Source organism: Chiloscyllium punctatum, chromosome 14, assembly GCF_047496795.1.
Source record: "Chiloscyllium punctatum isolate Juve2018m chromosome 14, sChiPun1.3, whole genome shotgun sequence".
Lineage (NCBI taxonomy): Eukaryota > Metazoa > Chordata > Chondrichthyes > Orectolobiformes > Hemiscylliidae > Chiloscyllium > Chiloscyllium punctatum.
The window spans coordinates 1,977,883-2,001,793 of NC_092752.1; the positions used below are offsets into that span (position 1 = coordinate 1,977,883).

General features: G+C 40.8%; 1 protein-coding gene across 2 annotated transcripts in view; it reads left to right on the forward strand.

Annotated features, from left to right (window-relative positions):
* manba (mannosidase, beta A, lysosomal) overlaps nucleotides 1-23,911 on the forward strand; it is a 97,099-nt gene that overhangs the window by 33,173 nt on the left and 40,015 nt on the right. For both annotated transcript variants that reach the window (XM_072583742.1, XM_072583743.1), the window contains exons 4-7: nucleotides 98-268; nucleotides 8,062-8,185; nucleotides 19,792-19,970; nucleotides 22,686-22,796. In XM_072583742.1, coding sequence (XP_072439843.1) covers nucleotides 98-268; nucleotides 8,062-8,185; nucleotides 19,792-19,970; nucleotides 22,686-22,796 — 585 coding nt within the window. The remainder of the gene's footprint in view (nucleotides 1-97; nucleotides 269-8,061; nucleotides 8,186-19,791; nucleotides 19,971-22,685; nucleotides 22,797-23,911) is intronic.

The window sequence follows — 23,911 nt, forward strand, 5'->3', positions numbered from 1 at the left end:
CTTTAAAATAAAGATTGTAAAGGCCAATCTGTTTCTGAAATGTGAGCCTAACATTTTCACAAGTCTTTGATTTTCCTCTTTTTCTTAATTACTTCAGACTTTTGATTCTACTGGTGTGATCAGAGAAAGAAACTTCATCGAGGTCCACTTTTTATCTGCAGTCTCTTATGCAGCACAGCAGAGTTCACAACATAACAAATACCCAGTGCCTCCAGAATGTCCTCCTTTACAGCAAAGAGGAGAATGTCATGTCAACTTTATCAGAAAGGTATGACCCAAGAAAACTCGATTGAGAACATTTTAATTTTTAACTGAACTTTATGGTAATCATGATGGTGAAGCTGTCAGGAATACTCATTGTTAGTCTTTTGAGTCCACACATGCACCTTTAGAGAGATCAGAAGTTGCTTCCACAGCATGTGCTGGTGAAATCTGTCCTGGACTGCAATTATTTCAAAATCATGAACTGAAGAGATTTTGCACTGTTGTGCTTATTTCTAATGATGGATCACAAGAATCTCACGTACAGGTTCACAATTGTTTATTCATATGAACACTAAGATAACCTGGACAGACTAACTCGCACAGTTAAGATAACTCACCTGCAGCCCAACAACCCTGCTGGAGGCATTTGGGGATAGTCAATAAATGCTGGCTTAGCTTGTAATCACATGAAAAATAAATAATTTAATGTTATTGTTTTGGAAGAATTGCAGAGAAATTGTACCTCTGGCATGAAATGTTATATAGAAATTTTAGGGAAGAACTTAGGACAGGTTGAGAGTATAGTTGTGGCACCCTGGGCATTATCAACAGGGGTATAGACTACAGAGGAGCAAGGATGTTGTGATAAACCTGTATTTAAAAACAAAAAAAATCATTCAGCCAGTAAGGTAATTGATGAAAAATGCAATGGTGACATGAGGAAAACTCTTTTTGTGCAGTAAGTGGTTAGGGTGTGAAAGTGTATTTTTGTTAATCCATGGGATGTGGATGTCACTGGTTGCCCTTGCAAGGTGGTGGTGAGCTGCTTTCATGAACCACTGCAGTTTGTTTGGTTTTGGTCAACCCACAGTGCAATTATAGAGTCATAGAGATGTACGGCATGGAAACAGATCCTTCAGTCCAACTCATCCATGCCAACCAGATATCCTAAACTAATCTCGTCCCATATACCAGCACTTGGCCCATATCCTTATAAGCCCTTCCTATTCATATACCCATCAAGATGTCTTTTAAATGTTATAATTGTACCAGACTCCAGCAATAGCTCTGGCAGCTCATTCCATACTTGTACCACCCTCTGCGTGAAAAAGTTACCCCTCAGGTTCCTTTTAAATCTTTCCTCTCTCCCTGAAACCTATGCCCTCTAGTTCTGGACTCTCTCACCCCAGGGAAAAGACCTTGTCTGTTTACCCTAGCCATGCCCCTCATGATTTTATAAACCTCTAATTTAGAGAGGGACTTCCAGGATTTTGGCCCTGCAATATTGATTGAGCACTAGGGATGCCCTCAGAGTGCCTGCTGCAGATAGTTATGGTATTCAAAGGGAACTGGCTTATTATCTGAAAAGGGGAATGTACTTTGGAGTGTCTCTGCATAAAGCTTAACCTTCTGAGACCCAACACAGACATTAACGGCCAATGGCCTCCCCCTGTGTTGCAATCATTCTATGACTCTTTAAAAGTAAAGTGTTGTTTAAATCCAAGCTGTAGGCTAGACTGATAGTATCAAATTATCCAATAAGCCATCTTGAGAACAGCTTCTGAATGTTAAGGTTAGAACTTCCTTTGCAAGTAAATGGCTGTTAACATTCGTTTGTGCACCTGCTTGATCAGATATAATTAGTTTTGCAAAGATACTTACCACATCAATTAATTCTTGATACAACTTTGTGATGTTGGAATGCATCAAATGTATAATATGCACCTCTTGGAAATGTAGCATTTTATTTTCTGATTTCACTTTTTCTCTTCTGCTTGTTGACATTGTCATGATCTCCAAAAGATTCAGTAATTTACTGAAGAATATAACAGCAAGATTCTGTGGTTTAAAACAAATTAATTTTGCTGTAGAGGAATCAAATTAACCAACCACTACTAAATTTAAAAAATGGTCTTATCTAATTACTTTTAAGTAGTTTTCTATGTAAAGTGCTACAAAACATAACCATAGATATTCCAGACTAAAATCCCCTTCCTCTTTCCACTATGACTCTCCTACGAAGTCCCGGATACTTTGTCAATTTGTTAAAAGTTATTTGGTTTCTTGTGGTTAGCTCCAAACTTTGCCACACCTGCTTTGTAAGGTCTGGAACTTTAAAGGTCAATCCTGAACTTCAGTCTGAATTTCTGCATGTCGTAACTTCAGTTCGCGATCTCGTATCAAAATAATGAACGTTGCTAAATGTTTTGAAACATATCGGGTAACAGTAACTTAAATAACTTGGGCTGAGGGTATTATATGTCCTGTGAAGTTTAGAAGAATATAAGATGATCACATTGAGATGTATAAAATCTTAAGTGACTTCAAATGGTAGGTGCTGAATAGCTGTTTCTCTTGGCTGGTGTATCTAGAATTGGGTGTCTCAGTCTCAGTGTAAGGGTTTGCATTAGCACTGGGATGAGCAGTTTCTTCACTCAGAGGCTTGTGAATCTATTGCATTTTATGTATTAAAAACTGTGGATGCTCAGACATAGAGTACATTCAAGATTTAATTGATAACTGTGGAAAGTTGTAGCTGGGGTAGAGGATTAGCTATGGCATTGAGTGGCTATATAGTGTGCTCCTATTTCTTGTGCTTGTATGTGATAGTGTTCTTCATTTTGTACAGAACATAGAACTACGTAGGAAGCAGGAACTGGAATCCTTTAAGTGTTGTGCAGAATTAATAATTACACCTCATCTCATGCACCTCATGTTTCTGAATGATCTTTGCCCATTGATACTTAAGAGACGAAGAGGGAAGGGCTGATTATTCCAGACTTGCTTATAGAAGTACAACTGGAAGTGCTTGTAAGGGCCTTGATTTCTTTTAAAGATACATATAGGAGCTCTAACCTTCTTGGAAAGTTCCTTTAGTATTTATACGAGGAAAGCAATCTGATCCCTAATATGCAAAAGTACAGCAACTGTGAATTGGTTTTCATTCCCTGTCGCAAGTTTAACATTTTGAAACTAACTGCTCCTACATAGAATATTGAACAGTACAGTACAGGCCCTTCAGCCCGCCATTTATGCGCTAACCTTGATACTATTTTAAACGAATCCCATCTGTCTGGACGTGATCATGTCCCTCTGTTGTAGTAATGTTTATAAAACTCAAATTTAGAAGCAAGTCGATCAAATGTAGAAGCAAATCAATCAAATTTATTAAGTCAAAAGGTTTTGGGAGGGACAGTGTGATTCTGACCCTAATTGCAGGACTTGACCATGCCATCTCTCCCTGAACAACAGGTACAGCAGTTTTTATAGTCTAGATGACATGTACAACAAAAGCCCACGAAAGACGGTTTCTTGTGTTCTGTGCGTGTGCACACAGAGATCACTAGTTTGACCCACCTGGTGAATTGGTCAATAATCACAAGGCAATATGTCTTCCCATAGGATTGGGAAAGCAGTCCTGTAAAATCTATCTGAACATGCTCCCAGGACCCCTTTGAGCATGGCTGGGACCCCATTGTAGTTTTAATGGGCCTGCCTCTGTTGTGCTGGGCACACGTCACACAGCAATGACAGAATCAAGCTATATCTCTGCCCATGCCCTTCCACCACCATTCCTTCCCGATGCTGGTTATCATAGCATCATGCCCCACATGGGAAATGCCATGGTGTAATTGCATAAGAGTATGTTGGATGCACGCTGGGGGCAGGACCTTGTCATTCAATCTCCAGATACCTTCCTCGTCTGGCATGGCCCCCTGCACCTTACACTTGGCGCATTCACCCTCGGGGGTATCACCGTGCAGTTGGGTAATGTTTATAGTGGGGTCATTCTCAGCAAAGCATGGATGTCTTCCGTCTCTAGAGCTGATTAAAAATGTGCCACTCAGGATTCTGTTTATCTGGTTCCTTCTGATGGGCCTTGACCTTCAACACTGTAGCCTCCGATGGGAACTCGTTGGTCTCCCGTAAGGTCTTTATTATCTGCCCATGCTTGACAGGGGTGCCCCCTGTGGTGACAAATCCTCATCTTCCCCAAACTGTCATGTAATCATGGGCAATCCCAAGCACGTATCTACTATCAATGTAAATGTTAATATTCTTCCCTGTCACCTCCGTGAAGGCCTGGGTGATGGCCACTAACTCCGCCAACTGGGCTGACAGACCTCTTTGCATTCACCCAGCTCAGATAACTTGTAGTTCGTTGTTCACTACTGCCCATCCCATTCGTGGCAAACCGTTTACATATTTCCGCGAGCCATCCACGAACAGGATCTTGTCTGGTACCTCCATGGGGTACATCCTTTATCCCACTTTCCTCTACTTTTTCATCCACATTCCCACACACGTGGTTTGCCATTGCCTAACATCCCTTCTGCTGGGTTTTCCCGGATATCTCGTACAATGTTAACAGACTTGGTTGGTGGCAAAAGAACAGCCTCCCATTTTGCCCATCTCCTGTTAGAGACCGTGCGTAATTTCCCTGTATTTAACATTTCTACAAGGGTGTGTTTGGTATGCAAAACTATATACCCTCACTTCCCACGTAGCACAGTCTAAAGCAGCTATATATCTGGGCAAGCCATTCACTTTGGGACCCTCAGCACTAGAGTAGTACCCTATAGATAGCTGTTTATCACCGTGGAGCTGGGTTACTACTGCTGAGTAAAAACCTCCCTCTTCATTGCAGTAAATGTGAAAGTCTTAACTAGCGTCTAACCCAGGAAACCACTTTTGGATCCTCTCCAAATCCTTAACATCCTTCCTATAGTGTGGCAACCAGAACTATATACGATACTTAAGATGTGGCCTAACTAAAATTTTGTAGAGCAGCAACATGACTTACCAAATTTTATACTCTGTGTCCCAATCAGTGAAGGTATGCATGCCATATGCCTTCTTTACCATCTTACCTACTTGTTTTGCCATTTTTGGGAGCTGTTGACCTGCACACCAAGATCCATCTGTATATCACTGCTCCTAAAGGTCCTGCCATTTACTGTGTATGTTCCTCTTGCATTCAACCTCCCAAAATGCATCAACTTGCACTTGCCTGGATTAAACTCCATCTGCTATTTCTCCACCCCCAATTTTCCATTGTTCCCTACCCTGCTGTATTTTTGACTAACTTTCTCACTATCCATAACTCCTCCAATTTCCATGTGCTCTGCAATCCTACTAATCAGACCAGCTAAATCATTTACATGTAGAGGTTCCAGTCCTGATCTTTCAGAACACCACTGGTCACTGATTTCTAAACAGGAAAACACCCCTCTACAACTAACCTCTGTCTTCTATGACCAAGCCAATTTTGTATTAATCTTCTGGGCCAGCCTACCATGAGGTCAAATGCTTTAGTAAAGTTCATGTCGTCAACATCCACTGCCTTACCCTCATCAACCATCTTGGTCACTTACTCAACAAACTCAAAGGGGAATTTGATAGGATGCTATTGAGACAAGACCTACCCCACACAAAGCCATGGTGACTATCCCAAATAGATCAATTCTTTTCCAAATGCAATTAAATCCCATACCTAACAATTTTTTTCAATAGCTTCCTACCACTGATGTAAAGTTCACCAGCCTCGAATTTCCTGAATTTTTCCTGTTGCCCTTCTTAAGTAAAGGAACAACATTCTCCAGTCTTCTGAAACCTCGCTTGTGGCTGAACAGATCCCTTCAAGACCCTAATAATCTCCTTCTTTGCCTCCCTCAGTATCCTGAGATAGATCCCATCAGGCCAAGGGAACATAACTCCGTTCATGTTTTCCAAGACATCCAACCCCACCGTTCCCCCCCCCCCCCTTAATATCAACATACATCCTCTGATCTTAACGTTCACCATATCTTTCTTCGTGAGTGCATATGCAACATACTTCCTCTGGCTCCATGCATGATTTCCCTCTTTTATCCTTGAATGGACCGTACCCCTTCCCTAGCTTCTAATAGAATGCCTTGGGACTCTCCTTAATTCTATTTGTCAAGGACATTTCATTGTCCATTTGATTGTAAGGAGAGGCTATATAGGCTGAAACTATTTTCCCTGGACTGTAGGAGATTAAGGGTTGCGTTTATAGAAGTTTATTAAATCATGAGGGGCATAGATAAGGTGAATAGCCAAGATCTTTTCCCTACAGTAGGGGAGTCCAAAACTAGAGTGTATAGATTAATAACCTTAACCTATACCCTCTAGTTTTGGACTCCTCTACCGTGGGGGAAAGATTTATAAGGGTCCTGAGGGCCAAAGTTTTATGCAGAGTGATGTGTGCATGGAATCAGCTGCCAGCGGAAGTGGTGGTGGCAGGTACAATAGCAACATGGGCGGCACGGTGGCACAGTGGTTAGCACTGCTGCCTCACAGCGCCTGAGACCCGGGTTCAATTCCCGCCTCAGGCGACTGACTGTGTGGAGTTTGCACGTTCTCCCCGTGTCTGCATGGGTTTCCTCCGGGTGCTCCGGTTTCCTCCCACAGTCCAAAGATGTGCAGGCCAGGTGAATTGGCCATGCTAAATTGCCCATAGTGTTAGGTAAGGGGTAGATGTAGGGGTATGGGTGGGTTACGCTTCGGCGGGGCGGTGTGGACTTGTTGGGCCGAAGGGCCTGTTTCCACACTGTAAGTAATCTAATCTAATCTAATCTAATCTAAAAACATCTAAAGTACATTTGGACAGGTACATGGACAGGAAAGCTTTAGAGCAAAATGGGCCAAACATAGGCAATTAAGACTAGTTTAGGAAACCTGATCAGCATGGGTGAGTTCAACTGAAGGGACTGTTTCTGTGCTATCTACCTCTACGACTCGATGTATGTGAAAGAATGTGCATTTATTTAGCATCCTATCAAATTCCACAGAATCATCCTAAAGACTTCACTGTAGTCTTTTGGTTTAAGGTGGAGGCACGTGTTATGTAGGTGAAACTGAGTTGCTATTTTGTGAATTTCAAATTTGGTGATGGAAGAAAGGATATCAGCCAATGTAATGTGGTCTCCCTGCACTATCCATGAGAACACATAGAAATTACATAACATTTCAATCAAAAGCCAAGACCTCTGACAAGCTTATAAAAGCCATATTGTCCCAGCTTGTCTGGGTGAGTTGCTGACATTACTTTACATTCTCCTTTTCAATCATGATCTTGTGCATGTGTGGAGTATAGAGGTTTAGAATGATGGTTCTACATTCACTGTTTCCTTGAGAATGATCCCCAGATAGCTCATTTCTTCCTATTCTCACCAGAAAAGGGCGGCACGGTGGCTTAGTGGTTAGCACTGCTGCCTCACAGTGCCAGGGACCTGGGTTCAATTCCTGCCTTGAGCAACTGTGTGGAGTTTGCACATTCTCCCCGTGTCTGCGTGGTTTTTCTCTGGGTGCTGTGGTTTCCTCCCACAATCCAAAGATGTGCAGGTTAGGTGAATTGGCCCATAGTGTTAGGTGCATTAGTAAAGGGTAAATATAAGGTACAGGAATGGGTCTGGATGGTTTACTCTTCGCAGGGTCAGTGTTGACTTGTTGGGCCGAAGGACCTGTTTCCTAACTGTAGGGAATCTCATCTAATCTAATAAACATCCCATTCTGTGGTTTCAGCATTATCCGATGGAAATTACAGACTAGCTCCAAGTATGGTTACAGTGAAATCATTTTAACTGGAAACACTAATTTTAGAAGAAAATGCCTCTCAGACAATATCTGTGAATAGACCCACTTATGACAATTTTTTTAAAAAAGCACCCTCACTTTTATCTTGCCATTCTATTAGTATTTAGGCAAACGTTCAAATAGCCTGTTCCTGCTCTAATTCATATGCACTGAACTAACAGGTTCCTGAGATCACAGTTAACAAATGCAGTAAAATGAATACTTTTGATTTATTTAACACCTTTGTGCATTAACTTTTAGGAGCAATGCTCTTTCAGTTGGGACTGGGGGCCATCGTTTCCTACACAGGGAATCTGGAAAGATATAAGGATTGAGATGTACAACATCTGCCACCTGACATATCTCACAGCAACTGCTATTTATGGTATGAGGTTTACTCATTTTGTCATGAAGTGTGACGATCTTTTATTTAGTTGTATTTAATGTCATTTAAAGAACCAGTTTTCAGAGCTGTAAAAGAGTCAGGTACTGAAAGGAGAGCAAGGAAAATATAATTTCAAACAATAGTCTGTAATTTTCAATTATTTTGTGATTCAGAATGGCTGTGCATTTTCCACTCCCTCTCAACATGAAAGGAGACATGAGATAGAATTGGAATTTTTTTCAACCTTAGATGACAAAAGTATGTAAAAGCTATGGAATAATTTTTTAAAAACTTGAGCAAATGTAGCAACGCTGCTACCAGTGCTGGTGAAAGAGTGCTGCAACCCTGATCTCAGTGAGGAGCAGAGAAGCCAGACTGTGGAAATGTTGCAGATCTTGAAGACACATTTGAACTTTAAGGTATTTATAAATGATTTGTGTTCAACATCAGAGCTAAGGAGGAGAAGGACAATAATACTAAAACTCAGATATAATAATATTATAAAGGTAAAGTTTCTATACTCTTGCCAGACCATAGGGCTGCTGTCGCATTAGACAGAGATAGCTGGTGGTTATTTACCCTGAGCATCACCATGCCCTTGGGTGATTGGAGAGATTGGAAAGCAGAGTCCTTCATGATGACCCTAGCTGGTGCAGGGAAATTGAACCTACGCATGGTGGTGTCACTATGCATGACAACCAGCCATCCAGCTAAACAGACCTCATGATAATGAACATACAACCACACTGATACAACTAGCTGGATCCTGAAAGCATGAACAACTGAGAGCTGTTCTCATCTGAGATAGGATTGGACATAAGAGATTATGTCTGAGAGAGGAGAAGCGTACCTTGAAGAATCCTATTGATGTATGCAGTAGCTCTAGGATTGTGAGGAATCAGCCAGAGAATATTAATGGGTGAACAGATGAAGAACTACATTCCAAATTGAATGAGAACAACCAACTGGACAAAAGGAGCACATAATTTGCAGCCCAACCAGCAGAAATATTAAGGCCAATGGGCAGGATGTAAGTATTGTGAGTAAATCACATAAAAGAGAAGGCAGCATGTGGAAATCAATGCTCTAACTTCAAAAAACTGAGTCACTTTGTAGTCAAGTAATTCACCAGAAAGAAGCAAAGCAAGCCTATAAAGATAGCTGGTGGCAAGATTTCAACCGATGATTCTGACAGATCCCTCTTTACTAAACAACAGATTGTCATCATCATCAGGTCTGAAGCTATTGAGTGGTTTTTGACTGTTTTACTGATGATTGCAGAAGGAGAACAGCAAGTGAATGTGAACTTGCCAATGTAAATGGAGCAAATCAGTGGAGGCCCTAGAGGTGTATAGAAGTACAGAGTGAGAACTTAAGAAAGCAATTAAAAAAGCAAAGAGGGGGCATGAGAAAAACACTCGTTTCGTCGGTGTGAATTGACTAACGCGATTGACAAATTGTAGACGTTGTTTGGATAAACACGAATTTCCTACTGAATGGTATAACAAGTTTTTATAGCTATCTTCTACAGCACGATTACCATTGGCATTTTCCATAGTGTGATTTTCTATAGTGCGATGTTGCAGAGGAACACAATTGTCGTGTTATACCAGAATGCACTGAAAAGTTTACAACTTGCCACATACAGCACCATCTTAGGAGTAAGGTACCTAGGTACAGATTCTTCATTACAAATTCATAGGAAAAAAAATTAGAAAACCAAAGAAATAAAAAGTCCAGAATTACAGATTGTAGGAATACATTAGAAAATAGAGAAATAAGAAGTTCAGAATAATAGTCTTTCAATTCAGTCCACGATGGCACCTAGCCTCCAGTCCATGTTGGGTCTTGATTCCAGACTGTGCTGGGCTTCACCATGAGACTGGATGACTGCTCTGGAATCGCCTTGAGGCTAGAAGTCCATGCTGAGGCTACGTGGGGCCGAGGGGATGACTTGCTGAGTCCGCGCTGAGGATAGGAGTTCACAACATCAGTGAGAAGGAAGAAGACAGAAAAAAAGCACAAAAGGAGAGAAAATGAGAGAAGAAACAGACAAACGAATGAGCTCCGGCTGAAGCATACTACTCTGCCACCACCTTAGAAAGTCATTAGTATATCAGGAAGAAGAGAATAACCAGGGAAAGAGGAGGGCTCATTAGGTCTGAAGGGAAAATGTGTGCATGTGAAGCTGGAGGATATTGGTAGAGTGTTAAACGAGTACTTCACATATGTCTTCACTCAGGTGAAGGAGGGTGTAAGAACAGAATTTGAGGGGATAATGGCCTGTGAGTTTCTTGAGTAGTTTGATATAGGGAGTGAAGAGGTTTGGAGGTTTTCTTGGGTTTGAAAGTGAAAAATTCCCCAGGTCCTGATGAGTTGTATCCCAAGTAGCTGTTGGAGATCAGGGAGAAAATCACAGAGACCATGACAAAATTTTAAATGCACCTCCAGCCATGGGAGATGTGCCAGAAGACCAGAAGGCAAATAATGTGGTTCAACTTTTCAAGAAAGGTGGTGGAGATAGATCAGTGGATTATAGATCACATCAGCGGTAGGGAAACAAGTGGTGCAAATTCTGAAGGAGAAAATTAATCACCATTTAGAGAGGTAAGATTTGATCAGGGTTAGTTAACATGACTTTGTCAGGGAGATCATGCCTAACATGTCTGATGGAATTTTTCAAGGAGGTGACCTTGTGGTTGGGGGCAGTGCAGTTACTGAAATGTATATGGATATCAGTAAGGCTTTTGAGAAGGTGGGAAACGTAAGAAATTGATAAAGAAGGTAAAATCATATGGCATTCAGGGTAACTTGGCAAGTTGCCACCCAGGTAAATAGTGCAGTGAAGAAGGCATATGGCGTACTGGCTTTTATTGGTAGAGGAATTGAGTTCCGGAGTCCTGAGGTCATGCTGCAGTTGTATAAGACTCTGGTGCGGCCGCATCTGGAATATTGTGTGCAGTTTTGGTCACCATACTATAGGAAGGATGTGGAGGCACTGGAACGGGTGCAGAGGAGGTTTACCAGGATGTTGCCTGGTATGGTAGGAAGATCATATGAGGAAAGGCTGAGGCACTTGGGGTTGTTTTCATTGGAGAAAAGAAGGTTTAGGGGTGACTTGATAGAGGTGTACAAGATGATTAGGGGGTTAGATAGGGTTGACAGTGAGAACCTTTTTCCACGTATGGAGTCAGCTATTACAAGGGGGCATAGCTTTAAATTAAGGGGGGGTAGATATAGGACTGATGTTAGGGGTAGGTTCTTCACTCAGCGAGTCGTAAGTTCATGGAATGCCCTGCCAGTAGCAGTAGTGGACTCTCCCTCTTTATGGGTATTTAAGCGGGCATTGGATAGGTATATGGAGGATAGTGGGTTAGTGTAGATTAGGTGGGCTTTGATCGGCGCAACATCGAGGGCTGAAGGGCCTGTACTGCGCTGTATTCTTCTATGTTCTATGTATGTTCTAAAATTAACAGGAGACTGGGTGGTAATAGAAGACTACTTGTGTTGCTGGAACCTAAGGTTCAGTGGCGTACCACAGGGTCCCTTATTGTTCATAATATATGTAAGCAATCTAGATGAAAACTTGGAAGGAATGACAGACAAGTTTGCGAATGACACAAAGATTGGCTGTAGACAGATTGGTGCGATAGGCGGGACAATGGCAGATGGAATTTAACCGTGATGAGTGGGAAGTGGTGCACTTTGGAAGAAGGAACAAGACAAAGGCATTCTCAATGAATGATGGGACGCTAGGACACTTAGAGGAACAGAGGGATATTGGGGTGCTTGTCCACAGATCCCTGAAGGTGGCAGGGTAGGTCAAAAAGTTCGTTAAGAAGGCATGTGGTACATTTGCCTTTATCAGTTGTAACATAGGTTTTAAGAGCAGGGAGATCATGTTGAAATCGCACAGGACTTTGTTGAGGCCACATTTGGAGTAATGTGTGCAGTTCTAGTCTCCACACCATAGGAAGGGTATGATTGCACTGGAGAGGCTGCAGAGGAGATTTACCAGAATTTAGTGGAGCAGTTTAGGTATGAAGATAGACTGGATAAGTTTGATTTGGAGGCTGATCTAGCTAAGTTTGGTACCCATAGGGAGAGCCTCAACCGGGACCTTGGGTTCATGTCACATTACAGGTGATCACCATTGCACTATGCACACACACAGATACTCCTACGCACACACACAGATACTCCCACACACACACACTCTCTCACACACACACACAGGCACTCCTATATACTCATACACACAGACACAGATGTGCACACAGACACCCACACACACCCTCACAGACACACACTCTCTTACACACACAGGCATTCCTATACCCACACATACACAGACGCGCACACAGACACCCACACACACCCTTACAACACACACACACTCCCACACTCACACATGCACGCCCTCACAGACTTAAGACACTCTACATTCACTACACACACACACATACACTTTCTCACACTCACAACCCCCAACCCAGACAGACAGACACACACACATACAGACAAAGACCCACATGCACACATATACTTTGTGCGGTGAATTTGTATTTGAAGGGTTGCATTGTACTTTGCTCAAAAACTGCATGCATTCATGTAGAGCTCTCCGCTCAAAAACTGCATGAATTTATGTAAAACTCCATTATCTCACTTTTTAGATTAGAATCAATCTAAACATCATGGCATAGACAGAGAACACGGGGCCAACACCTTCAACATATTGTCTAGCTATCACCATTGTTAACAGCTAACCTGAGAATGCAACTTTTTTTAAAAAAAGGTTTTGTGATTTACATATGAAAGAAATGAAACTATCACTGTATTCTAACAGATGAAAGACTTAACATACAATCAGTTTTTCAATGTATAATTTCAGTTACATCACACTAAATTTTTGCTATAAATTCTGTGCGTTAGGATTGAGCCCTCCACTATCGCCTGATGAAGGAGCAGCGCTCCGAAAGCTAGTGTGCTTCCAATTAAACCTGTTGGACTATAACATGGTGTTGTGTGATTTTTAACTGGATAAGTTTGGGTTGTTTTCTTTGGAACAGAGAAGGTTAAGTGGGGATCTAATAGAAATGTATTAGATTATAAGGGGTATGACAGTGTGAATAAAAAGCAACTATACTCTTTAGTTGAAGAGTTGATAACAAAGGGGTAAATATTAAGGTGAAAGACAAGAGGTTGAGAGGGAACTTAAGAATTTTTTTCACCAAGAGAGTAGTGGGGGTCTGGGGAGGGGAGTTGAGGCAGGAAACCTCGCAACCTTTTAAAAGGTACTCAGATGTGCACTTAAAGTGTCATAAGGTATGCCCTAATGCTGGAAGTTGGGGTGAATGCAGATTTAGTGAACTTTAGTGGAAGATCCTAAAGGTCTTTACTCCTTCTGATGCAAACAGTGGTTACTGTCAGATGAAACTGAATTAAAGCAGCAGTTGTCTAACTAAAGTTTTGATGCTATTTGGGAGATCCAGATGGTTGAGCATATCAGTTGGCATTATTTAAAATATCATTCTTGAGTCTTGGGTATCGCTGGCCATGCCAGTGTTCATTGCCTGTCCCTGGTTGCCTTTCCAGTTCTGGAGAAGAATATCAGTACAGACTGCACAAAAAAGTAGTGCTGTTGTGGAAGATCTGCTAGTCAATGGATGTGGAGACATAATGGAAGAGGTCATTGCAGATCAGAACTGAAATTGATAATGAGAAAGATACTGTTGTACTTGACTTCATACATGCTCAAAGAAATAAGTGGGTTGCACGGTGGCACAGTGGTTAGACCTGCTGCCTCACAGCGCCAGAGACCCGGGTTCAATTCCCGCCTCAGGTGACTGACTGTGTGGAGTTTGCATGTTCTCCCCGTGTCTGCATGGGTTTCCTCCGGGTGCCCCGGTTTCCTTCCACAGTCCAAAGATGTGCAGGTCAGGTGAATTGGCCATGCTAAATTGCCCGTAGTGTTAGGTAAGGGGTAAATGTAGGGGTATGGGTGGGTTGCGCTTCGGCGGGTCGGTGTGGACTTGTTGGGCCAAAGGGCCTGTTTCCACACTGTAAGTAATCTAATCTAATCTAATTGAGAGCAAAAAACTTCATCTGGATCTTGATAAGGTGAGAAATGCAGCAACCAACAGATGTGACAGCAGTGCAGTAACTTATTAGATTTTATGACTTATGTAGCAAAGTTCTCACTTATTTTGTCATCCGAATGAAACTCTGAGAGCTCGCTGCTTAGAGTGTTATGGTGGAAAATTTCACAAAAAACTAATGACAACAGCACCTGCACTAATGTACCATTGTGTCAATAATAAAGTCACCTTGCAGTTTAATACCAACAGGGCAGGACTTGGATTTTTATGCAGTGCAGACAGCCAGTTGCATTGTCATTCATGATGTTAACCCAAGCTAAGTGATATGTTCAGATAGATGGCTGACATCTTTGCTTGTGAGCATTTTAGTCAAAACTTGTTTGGCAGAGACCATAAAGCTGTAAGAAATAGTAATAGGAGTAGGCCATTCAGCCTGTCAAGCCTGCTTCACCATTCAGTAGGATCATGACTGATCTAACATTCCTCAGGTGCACTTACCTGCCCTTTCCCCATAACCCTTAATTCCCTCAATGATCAAGAATGTGTCTACCTCAGCCTTAAATAGGACTCTGCCCCAAACGCTCTCAATCCTCTGAGAAAAGAATTTTTTTCTCATGTCAAACTTAAATTGGTGCTTCTTTATTCTGAGACTGTGTGCTCTTATCCTAGATTGTCCCATGAAGGGAAACATCCTCTCAGCACTTACCTGTCAAGCCCCTTAAGAATCCTATGTGCGTCAATGACATGAGCTCTCGTTCTTCTAAATTCCAATGAGTAGAGTCTCACCCTGTTTAATCTTTGATCGTAAAGCAAGTCCTCCATACTGGGGATTATTACAGTAAACCTTCTCTGAAGTGCCTCCAATGAATTAAACTTGTCCTTAAGTAAAGGGACCAGAATTGCTCACAATACTCCATTTGTGCTTGTACAGTTGCAGTCAGATTTCCCTACATTTATACGTGGATCCCTTTAAAATAAGGGCCAACATTCCATTGACCTTTCTGATTTTCTGCTGGCCCTGCGTGCTAGCTGTGTGTTTCATGTACAGATACCCCAAAATCGCCTTTGTATTGCAGCTTTCTGCAGCTTTTCTCCATTGAAATAATACTCTGTTCTTTTGCTGTACCTTCTGAAATGAACAACTTCACATTTTCCCACATTATGCTTGACTTGCAAACCTTTTGTCCACTTAATCTATATCTCTATAAACTGTTCATATCCCTCTTGCAACTTGCCTGTTCACTTATTTTTGTATCAGCTACAAATTTGGATTCAATACATTGTTTCCTTCCACTAGGTCATTAATATATATTATAAATGGTTGCAGTTCCAGCATTGATCCCTGTGAAACCTCATTGGCTCCAGGCCACCAACCTACAAAATAATCTGTTATCCCACCTGCTATTTCCTGCCCATTAGCTAATTCTCTATCCATGTCAATATACTGCCTCCAACACCACAGGCTCCTATCTTATGAGTTAGTGTTCTGTGAGGTGCCTTGTTAAATGCTTTCTAGAAGTCCAAATATAACACATCTACTGGTACCACTCAATCCACTCCGGTTGGGACTACTTTGAAAATCTCTAATAAATTAGTCAGGCACAATTTCACAATTGACAATGGAGTCTGACCATAAGCCACTTCAGGTATTTTCCTTAAACTACTACTATCTGCTGTAAAGTGTCTGCAAAAAATTAAAAATCATACAACACCAGGTTATAGTCCACCAGGTTTATTTGGAAGTAAAAGCTTTCGAAGCACTGCTCCTTTGTCAGGTAGCTGGTGAGGCAGGATCATCGGGCACAGAATTTATAGTAAAAGATCAAATGAATCGAAACCTGCAACCCCATTCTAAGTGATTAAAGATTTAACAACAATCTAGGTTTGTTCAATACATTGCATCAGTTGTATGACACTTTGATCTTTTATCATAAATTCTGCATCTTACAATCCTGCCCCACTAGCTACCTGGTGAAGGAGCAGCGCTCTGAAAGTTTGTACTTCCAAATGAACCTTTTGGACTATAACCTGGTGTTGTGTGATTTTTAACTTTGTTCACCCCAGTCCAACACTGGCATCTCCACATCATGTCTGCAAAACATGGTATTGCATTTGCAGAAATATTACCTGAATGTGACATTCAAACAAGCAGAACAGGTATACTTCGACAACTGCTGATGAAGGAAGTTGAGGATGTTAATGCTAAAATCTTCCAGAGCAACAGCTTGACATACTCTGATTGTCATCAACCCAGCAGAGATTTTGACTCTGAAAAGCAAGTACTTTGCTGAAATCAAGCAATGTAAGGAAAAAAGTACAAATCTCTAACGGCTGCAGGAAGAAGTGATGAAAGGATGACCTTACAAGGGTACGCCTGTCGCTATAACAGAGTATTGGATGTTCGGAGATGAATTGATAGCCTAAGAAGAACATTTTCTACAAAGGAAGCAGTTGTTAACCCTAAGTTGATAAGAAAAGTGATGCTAAAATATATCCAGGCAAGCCATAGAGGAATTGAGCCTAGCCTGAGGAAAGCAAGAGAAGTGCTCTAATGGCCAAGAGCAATGAGGTTAAGGACCACATCGATTCATGCTTTGCTTCAAATGGATACCCAGCTAAGCAAGAAAATGAGCAGTTGATGACACATGACATCCCAGATAGACTAGGGGTAAAGTTTGGAGTACACTACATCGCTCTCTCAGGAACTGATTATCTTTTCACAGTCAACCAGTTGTTGTAACTACCGGGAAGTGGACCAACTGACGTCAACAACTACCAGTGAGATTGTAGAATGCATGAAAGCACATTTCAGTCACTGATATTTCAGACATTGTGATGAGTGACAAAGACCCCCAGTTTATGAGCGACGTATTCAGTGCTTCACAAAGGATTGGGAAATTCAACACCATACGTCATCTGTAGACTGTCCCTGTCAAATGTGGAGATTGAGGTGGTGGTGCAGATTTCCCAAAGGACCATAAAGAAATCAAGAAAACCCAGCAATGATTTGGAAATGCCGGTGTTGGACTGGGGTTAAAAATCACACAACACCAGGTTATAGTCCAGCAGGTTTAATTGGAAGCACTAGTTTTCGGAGTGCCGCTCCTTTGTCAAGTGGTTGTGGAGGACACAATTGTAAGACACAGAATTTATAGCAAAAGTTTACAGTGTGATGTAACTGAAATTAGACATTGAAAAATACCTTGATTGTTGAGTCTTTCATCTGTTCGAATACCATGATAGTTTCACTTCTTTCATATGTAAATCACAAAACTTTTTTAAAAAAGTTGCATTCTCAGGTTAACTGTAACAATTGGTGTTCACACACACACACACACACACACACACACACACACACACACACACACACACACACACACACACACTCTTAAGACACTCTACACTCACATACACACACAAATACACTCTCTCTCACAACCCCCCAACCCAGACAGACAGAGACACACACACACAAAGACCCACATGCACGCATATACATATATTTTGTGGGGTGAATTTGTACTTGCAGAGTTACATTGTACTTTGCTCAACAACTGCATGAATTCATGTAAGACTCTTATCTCACTTTTTAGATTAGAATCAATCTAAATATTCTGGCACAGAGAACACAGGGGGTTAACACCTTCAACATATTGTCTAGCTAACACCAATTGTTACAGTTAACCTGAGAATGCAACTTTTAGAAAAAATGTTTTGTAATTTACACATGAAAGAAGTGAAACTATCATGGTATTCAAACAGATGAAAGACTCAATAAACAATCAAGGTATTTTTCAATGTCTAATTTCAGTTACATCACACTGTAAACTTTTGCTATAAATTCTGTGTCTTACAGTTGTGTCCTCCACAACCACCTGATGAAGGAGTGACGCTCCGAAAACTAGTGGAAGAAATGTGCCTCTGCAGAAGAAGTCTGGAGAGGAATGCAGTGGTGTTTGTCGAGGTTCGTCCCGAGCAGCGCCGTCACGTGGGACTCCGTGCTCTATGGTCTGTTCCCCGGGACGCACACCGAGGCGAACATCAACTGTGCCTGGAGGACCTTAGAAGAACATAGAACGTTACAGAGCAGTACAGGCCCTTCAGCCCTCGATGTTGCGCCGACCTGTGAAATTAATCTGACGCCCATCTAACCTACACCATTCCATTATTATGCACAATTTAAAGACTGTATGCAACGTATTTCTGCATGTGCAGAAATTAATGAAAGTAGAAGCGTCTAAAATTAACGACCGTTTTGTTACTCACGAAGAAAACAATTGTTCATAATGTGCATTGGGCTAACTTCATAATTTATAATTACAAATGATTGTGTATACAATCTTATTGTTGTGAAATGGAGAATGCTTGGAGAAATGTACTGACTGACTTGCCATAAGCATGCGACCATTCTGTCTCAATATAAATACCTTTGTATGGAAATGATAGCAGCCATTCAGTACACATCACTTGTAACAGTATTGGTGTTTACAGCAACAGCAACCTGTATTTATATGACATCTTTAGTATATTAAACCATCCTAAGATGCTTACCAGAGCACTTATCAACAAAGACAAATCACTTTGTAAAAAATTTAATGCCAATGTGCAAGTTTATATTACTTTTAAAGAAGCAAATTACAGAAAAGCAAGTTGCCAAAAATGACAATAAATGCACTTGTAAGTACGAATTTCAATGAATATGCTTTTACCAATGATAAATATTACTGTCTGGGAGGCATCCTGTGAGATTGGGTATTGGGAGATCAGAGGCACAATCCTCTCCATTTCCTAGCGTGTGATTTATACGTGTAAAGCATTCCCTAGTGCTATACCCATGTTTATGCTCACGATACATATGTACTAACAATGTATTGTGCAAACATCAAACATACTGGCAAGTTTGAGAGGAACTGTGCCTGAAAGGATTAATACATAGGCTGACTGTGGTTCAGGCAGAGAAACAGGAGGTTAGTAAAATTCTGTTATTGAAGTGTGGTTTGTGATGTATCAGTACTGGTCTGTTGCTCTTTCATGTGTTGCTCTTGAGTCTGAGGGTGATTGTGTTGAGTAGATCTCTGGAAGGAAGCCCCCCCAGGTTTCCTGGCATTTTCTCACTTTAGTGAAAGTTACTCTTGTATGTTTCCATAATATTATAATAAATCCAGACCACTTTCTAAGAGCATAGTACTTTAATTCTGTAGCTGTGTGCAGTAAGAACTGTCAGTAACACCAGAATATTTCTTAATTATTTCTTCATCAAGTGAGAAAATGAAGTAATTGTGAGTTAAACTAATGGCTTTTTGATGTAACATGTTTCACTCTCAATCTGTATACCCAGAGGACAACATTTAGACATTGAAAGTTCTGTCATATTAACTCTGAATCAAGTACATTTTGTGCGATAGTAAAGATGTTCTAAAGGTGAATTGAGCAAGCAACTTATAATGGAAATTTAAATACAGCTAAATTGTTAGAAAATTGATTGAACTCTTCTTTTTTCATTTGTAGATGAGAAAGAACAAAAGTGGTCTGTGGAAGTGGAAAGTTTTTATGATGTTGTTTTCTCAAAGCCAATTGAAGGTGAGCTGATGGTTAGCATTCCATCTCTACGAACGCAACAAACTTACAAAATAGTTCTTGCAAACAAAGAAGGCAGCAGAAGTAAAGTCAGGTTGGAGATTAATCAGGTGAGAAATCTTTTTACTGGAATTCTCCACTAAGTGAATATTTCTGTTACATATATAACCTGGGCGGCACGGTGGTTCAGTGGTTAGCACTGCTGCCTCACAGCACCAGGGTCCCAAGTTCGATTCCAGCCTCTGGCGACTGTCTGTGTGGAGTTTGCACATTCTCCCCATTCTGTGTGGGTTTCCTCTGCGTACTCCGGTTTCCTCCCACATGCACAAAGATGTGCAGATCAGGTGGATTGGCCATGCTCAATTGCCCATAGTGTTAGGTGCATTAGTCAGAGGGAAATGGGTCTGGGTGGGTTACTCTTCGGAGTGTCAGTGTGGACTTTTTGGACTGAAGGGCCTGTTTCCACACTGTAGGGAATGTAATCTAATCTTCAGTTATAGGAAGGCAGAAGTCAGAAATTACTAAAACAAAACTAAAATGCTGAAGAATCTAAGCAGGTGAGACTGGCAGCATCTGTGGAGAAACAGTTAAAGTAAACATTTCAAATCCAAGATAGTCTCCTCTATGTTGGCTAGACTGGGTAATTGCTGTACAGGGTGCCACCTCTCCGTGCAAGTGAATGAGCCGAACTTTCCTGTGGCTTGCACCATCTCACTCTTATGCTAACATGTCTGTCTTAGACCTGCTGCAGTGGCTCAGTACTCTAGGAACTGGATTTCATTTTCCATTTGAGCGCTTTACAGCCTTCAGCACTCAACATTTATTTTAACAAAAGCAGTGTGCTGGAGAAACTCAGCAGGCCTGGCAACATCTGTAGAGAGAAAATAGATCTAAAGCTTCAAGTCCAAAGAAGGGTCACTGGACTGAAGCATTAGCTCTTGTTTTCCCTCTACAAATGCTGCCAGACCTGCTGAGTTTATCCAGCGATTTCTGTTCTTGTTTGTTTCAAATGTCTGTATCTATCCAGTTACTAAATAAACTTTTATGGTTGACTAATCCTTGATCCAGGATATCTGGTCTTAACTGCAAAACTTATTCAACCTTCTGCTTTTAGTTCAACTTTTAATATTTTCAGACAATGCAGCTATATTTCTTAGCCTCTGGATTAATGATTTCCTTTTAAAGTCTACTACCAGAGACTAACCATTAGTGCATTAAGAATGTCACAGATAGAGGTACTTAGCACCTCCATCGGGGCTATAACACTGCACTTATGGCACTGTTGCCTCCTCTTAATACACAACTTGCAGCTGAGTCCAGTGTTTTCCATTTCTACCTGTTAGTTCAATAGTTAGGTCATGATACTGATGCTTCTGAGCTCACCCTGACAAATGAATGGTCATTTACAGATGTGGAGGCTGGTAATGTGGGCGGCACGGTGGCACAGTGGTTAGCACTGCTGCCTCACAGCGCCAGAGACCTGGGTTCAGTTCCCTGGGTTCAGATTTCGAAACTACTTGGATGCTGCCTGAACTGCTGTGCTTTTCCAGCACCACTAATCCAGAATCTGGTTTCCAGCATCTGCAGTCATTGTTTTTACCTAATTTAACGTGGCCAGTCCACTTAACCTGCACATCTTTGGACTATAGGAGGAAACTGGAGCATGTGGAGGAAACCCATGCAGACACGGAGAATGTGCAAACTCCAGTGGCATGCTGACCACTGAGCCACCATGCCACCCCAGACTTGACACGGCTTCTTCTAACTTGGATCTGTTAAGTTTTGCAGTTATTAAGAAGGGTAACCTGACCAAGCAGGACCTTCTGCAATTGGAGTATTGTAGGGAATAATTTCAAGCTCTGAAACACTCCAAAATCAACAGACATTCACCTGGAAGGTGTGGGAATGAAGGGCGGAGTGTTCTGCTAGACCATTCAAATGTGTCCAGTTTCTGATATTGTACTGATAATGAGGCAACCTTCGATGACAGGATGATGCAACAATTTTTTAGTCTTACTGTTACTTGCATCTCAGTTACTGATTTTCCCTACAGTCATGGATTACTAAGTGTGTGATATCTTTATGTGAAGCTAAGTTTACATCTTCATTACTCCTTCATGATAGGGGCATGTATGCTATGTTCTTCATTCAAAGTTCTAGTTGGATACAAAGAAAGCATTTGCCCTTGCGGGAAGTTCAATGCTAAGGACCATAAATATAAATGAATCACAGCAATCCACTTGGGAATTTAGAAGAAACCTCTTCACCCAAAGAGTGATGTGAATATAGAACTTGCTATCACAGGGAATGGATCGGATGAAAAACATCATTCATTTAAGAAGAAGCTAAGTAAGAACATGACAGGGAAAGGAATAGAAGGCTATGTTAATAGGGTGAGCTAAAGAATGTTGGGAGGAGGCTCCAGTATAACACAATCACAGGCATATACCAGTTGGGTTATGAATCATAGAGGTCTACAGCACAGAAAAAGGCCCTTAGGCCCATTAAGCCTGCACCAGTCAAAAACAGCAATTCTAATCCCATTTTTCCAGTACTTGACCTATAGTCTGCACACTTTGCCTTTAGTATATGCCACTCTGATACAAGTCAGGCTCACAATCTGTCATGTGTTCTTGGCTCATGAAACTTTGTACAAAGAGAGCTTGAGGTAAGCATTTCGTTCATCATTCCATTTGTACATTATTGTTGAAATGTTTGTTTAATTTCAATTATAATAAGTTTTACAATATGTGCATTGACCTTCACACAGGAATGTGTTTAAACATGAGAAAAAACATACTATGTATTGGAACTTTATTTTCCAGGATGTTTCTGTTGATCTTTGGTGGCCTGTTGGTTATGGTAATCAGACTGGTTACAACATGACTGTTACTTTCACAATCAGCAGAGAATACCACATTGAAAAGTCCATTATGGTCAGTCATTCTCAATTATCTGTTTAAATGTTTATTTAAAAATCTGCATTATCAACTGGGTGACAAATTATGGAAGAATGTAAAGTTTTAATTGGCGTAGTTCTTTTTCCCTGTGAAGGATAGGTGAAGCAGTTTTAAAATGCCATATTTTTGGTCAGTAATTTAAAAGAATATCTGTTCTTTTTATTTCTTTGCCTTCAAGAAAGAAAGGAAACAATTCTCATTTGTTGTGACTTAATCTCAATGTCATCGTACTTCAGCCAAGAAGTTTAGAGTCTGAAAATTAAATGAAGCATCTATAATTTGCTTTGGACAGGATATGTTAGCACTAGTCACTTTTACTGGACTAACAATACACAAGTCTGGATTAATAATCCAGAGACTTCTCATCTTTATCATTCCGTTTATCCTAGCGGGGAATCTCATTTTGATTGTTATAATCCTGCTGATGTTATTACCATGCACGTCAAATCCCAGACAGGAACCAACCTTAATAGATCATAATTTTGATTATTTTGGTGTTAACAAAGTGGTCTTTCATTGAAAGAAAAGATGCTGTAGATTGTGCTTTAACAATATAATGGAGGTTTAGTACAAAAAAGATGGAATCATCTACTTGTGATTCAGAGTTTTTGTAAGTGTAACCCTATTAATCTCAAAACTTTCCTTTATAAACTATTTTGTTTATAAATAAACAAAAATCAATTAATAGTGCACAAAATCCATTCACTTTCAAGACTGGTCTGTTTTTAAATACTGTTTTTAAAAGAAATTATCGTGATTACAGAAAATAATATAGTTACATACGAAAAACCCACTGATTATTAACTTTAAAAAAACTAAATCCCTAATTGTCAACAAATAACATGAAAAATTATATATACTAATCCAACAGTTTATATCTCACACACACAATCCAAAATATGTTATTGATAATGACCAGAAAACTATAGGTATTTCTTAAAAATCTAACTGCTTCATTAATGTCTTTTTATCCTTTCCCAGTCTACCTGGCCAGCCTACATATGAGTCCTGACCCACAGTAATTAGCATAACTGCCCTCTGCAATGAACTAGCAAACAACTCAAGTGCAGTCAAAAAGATAGCTCACCATT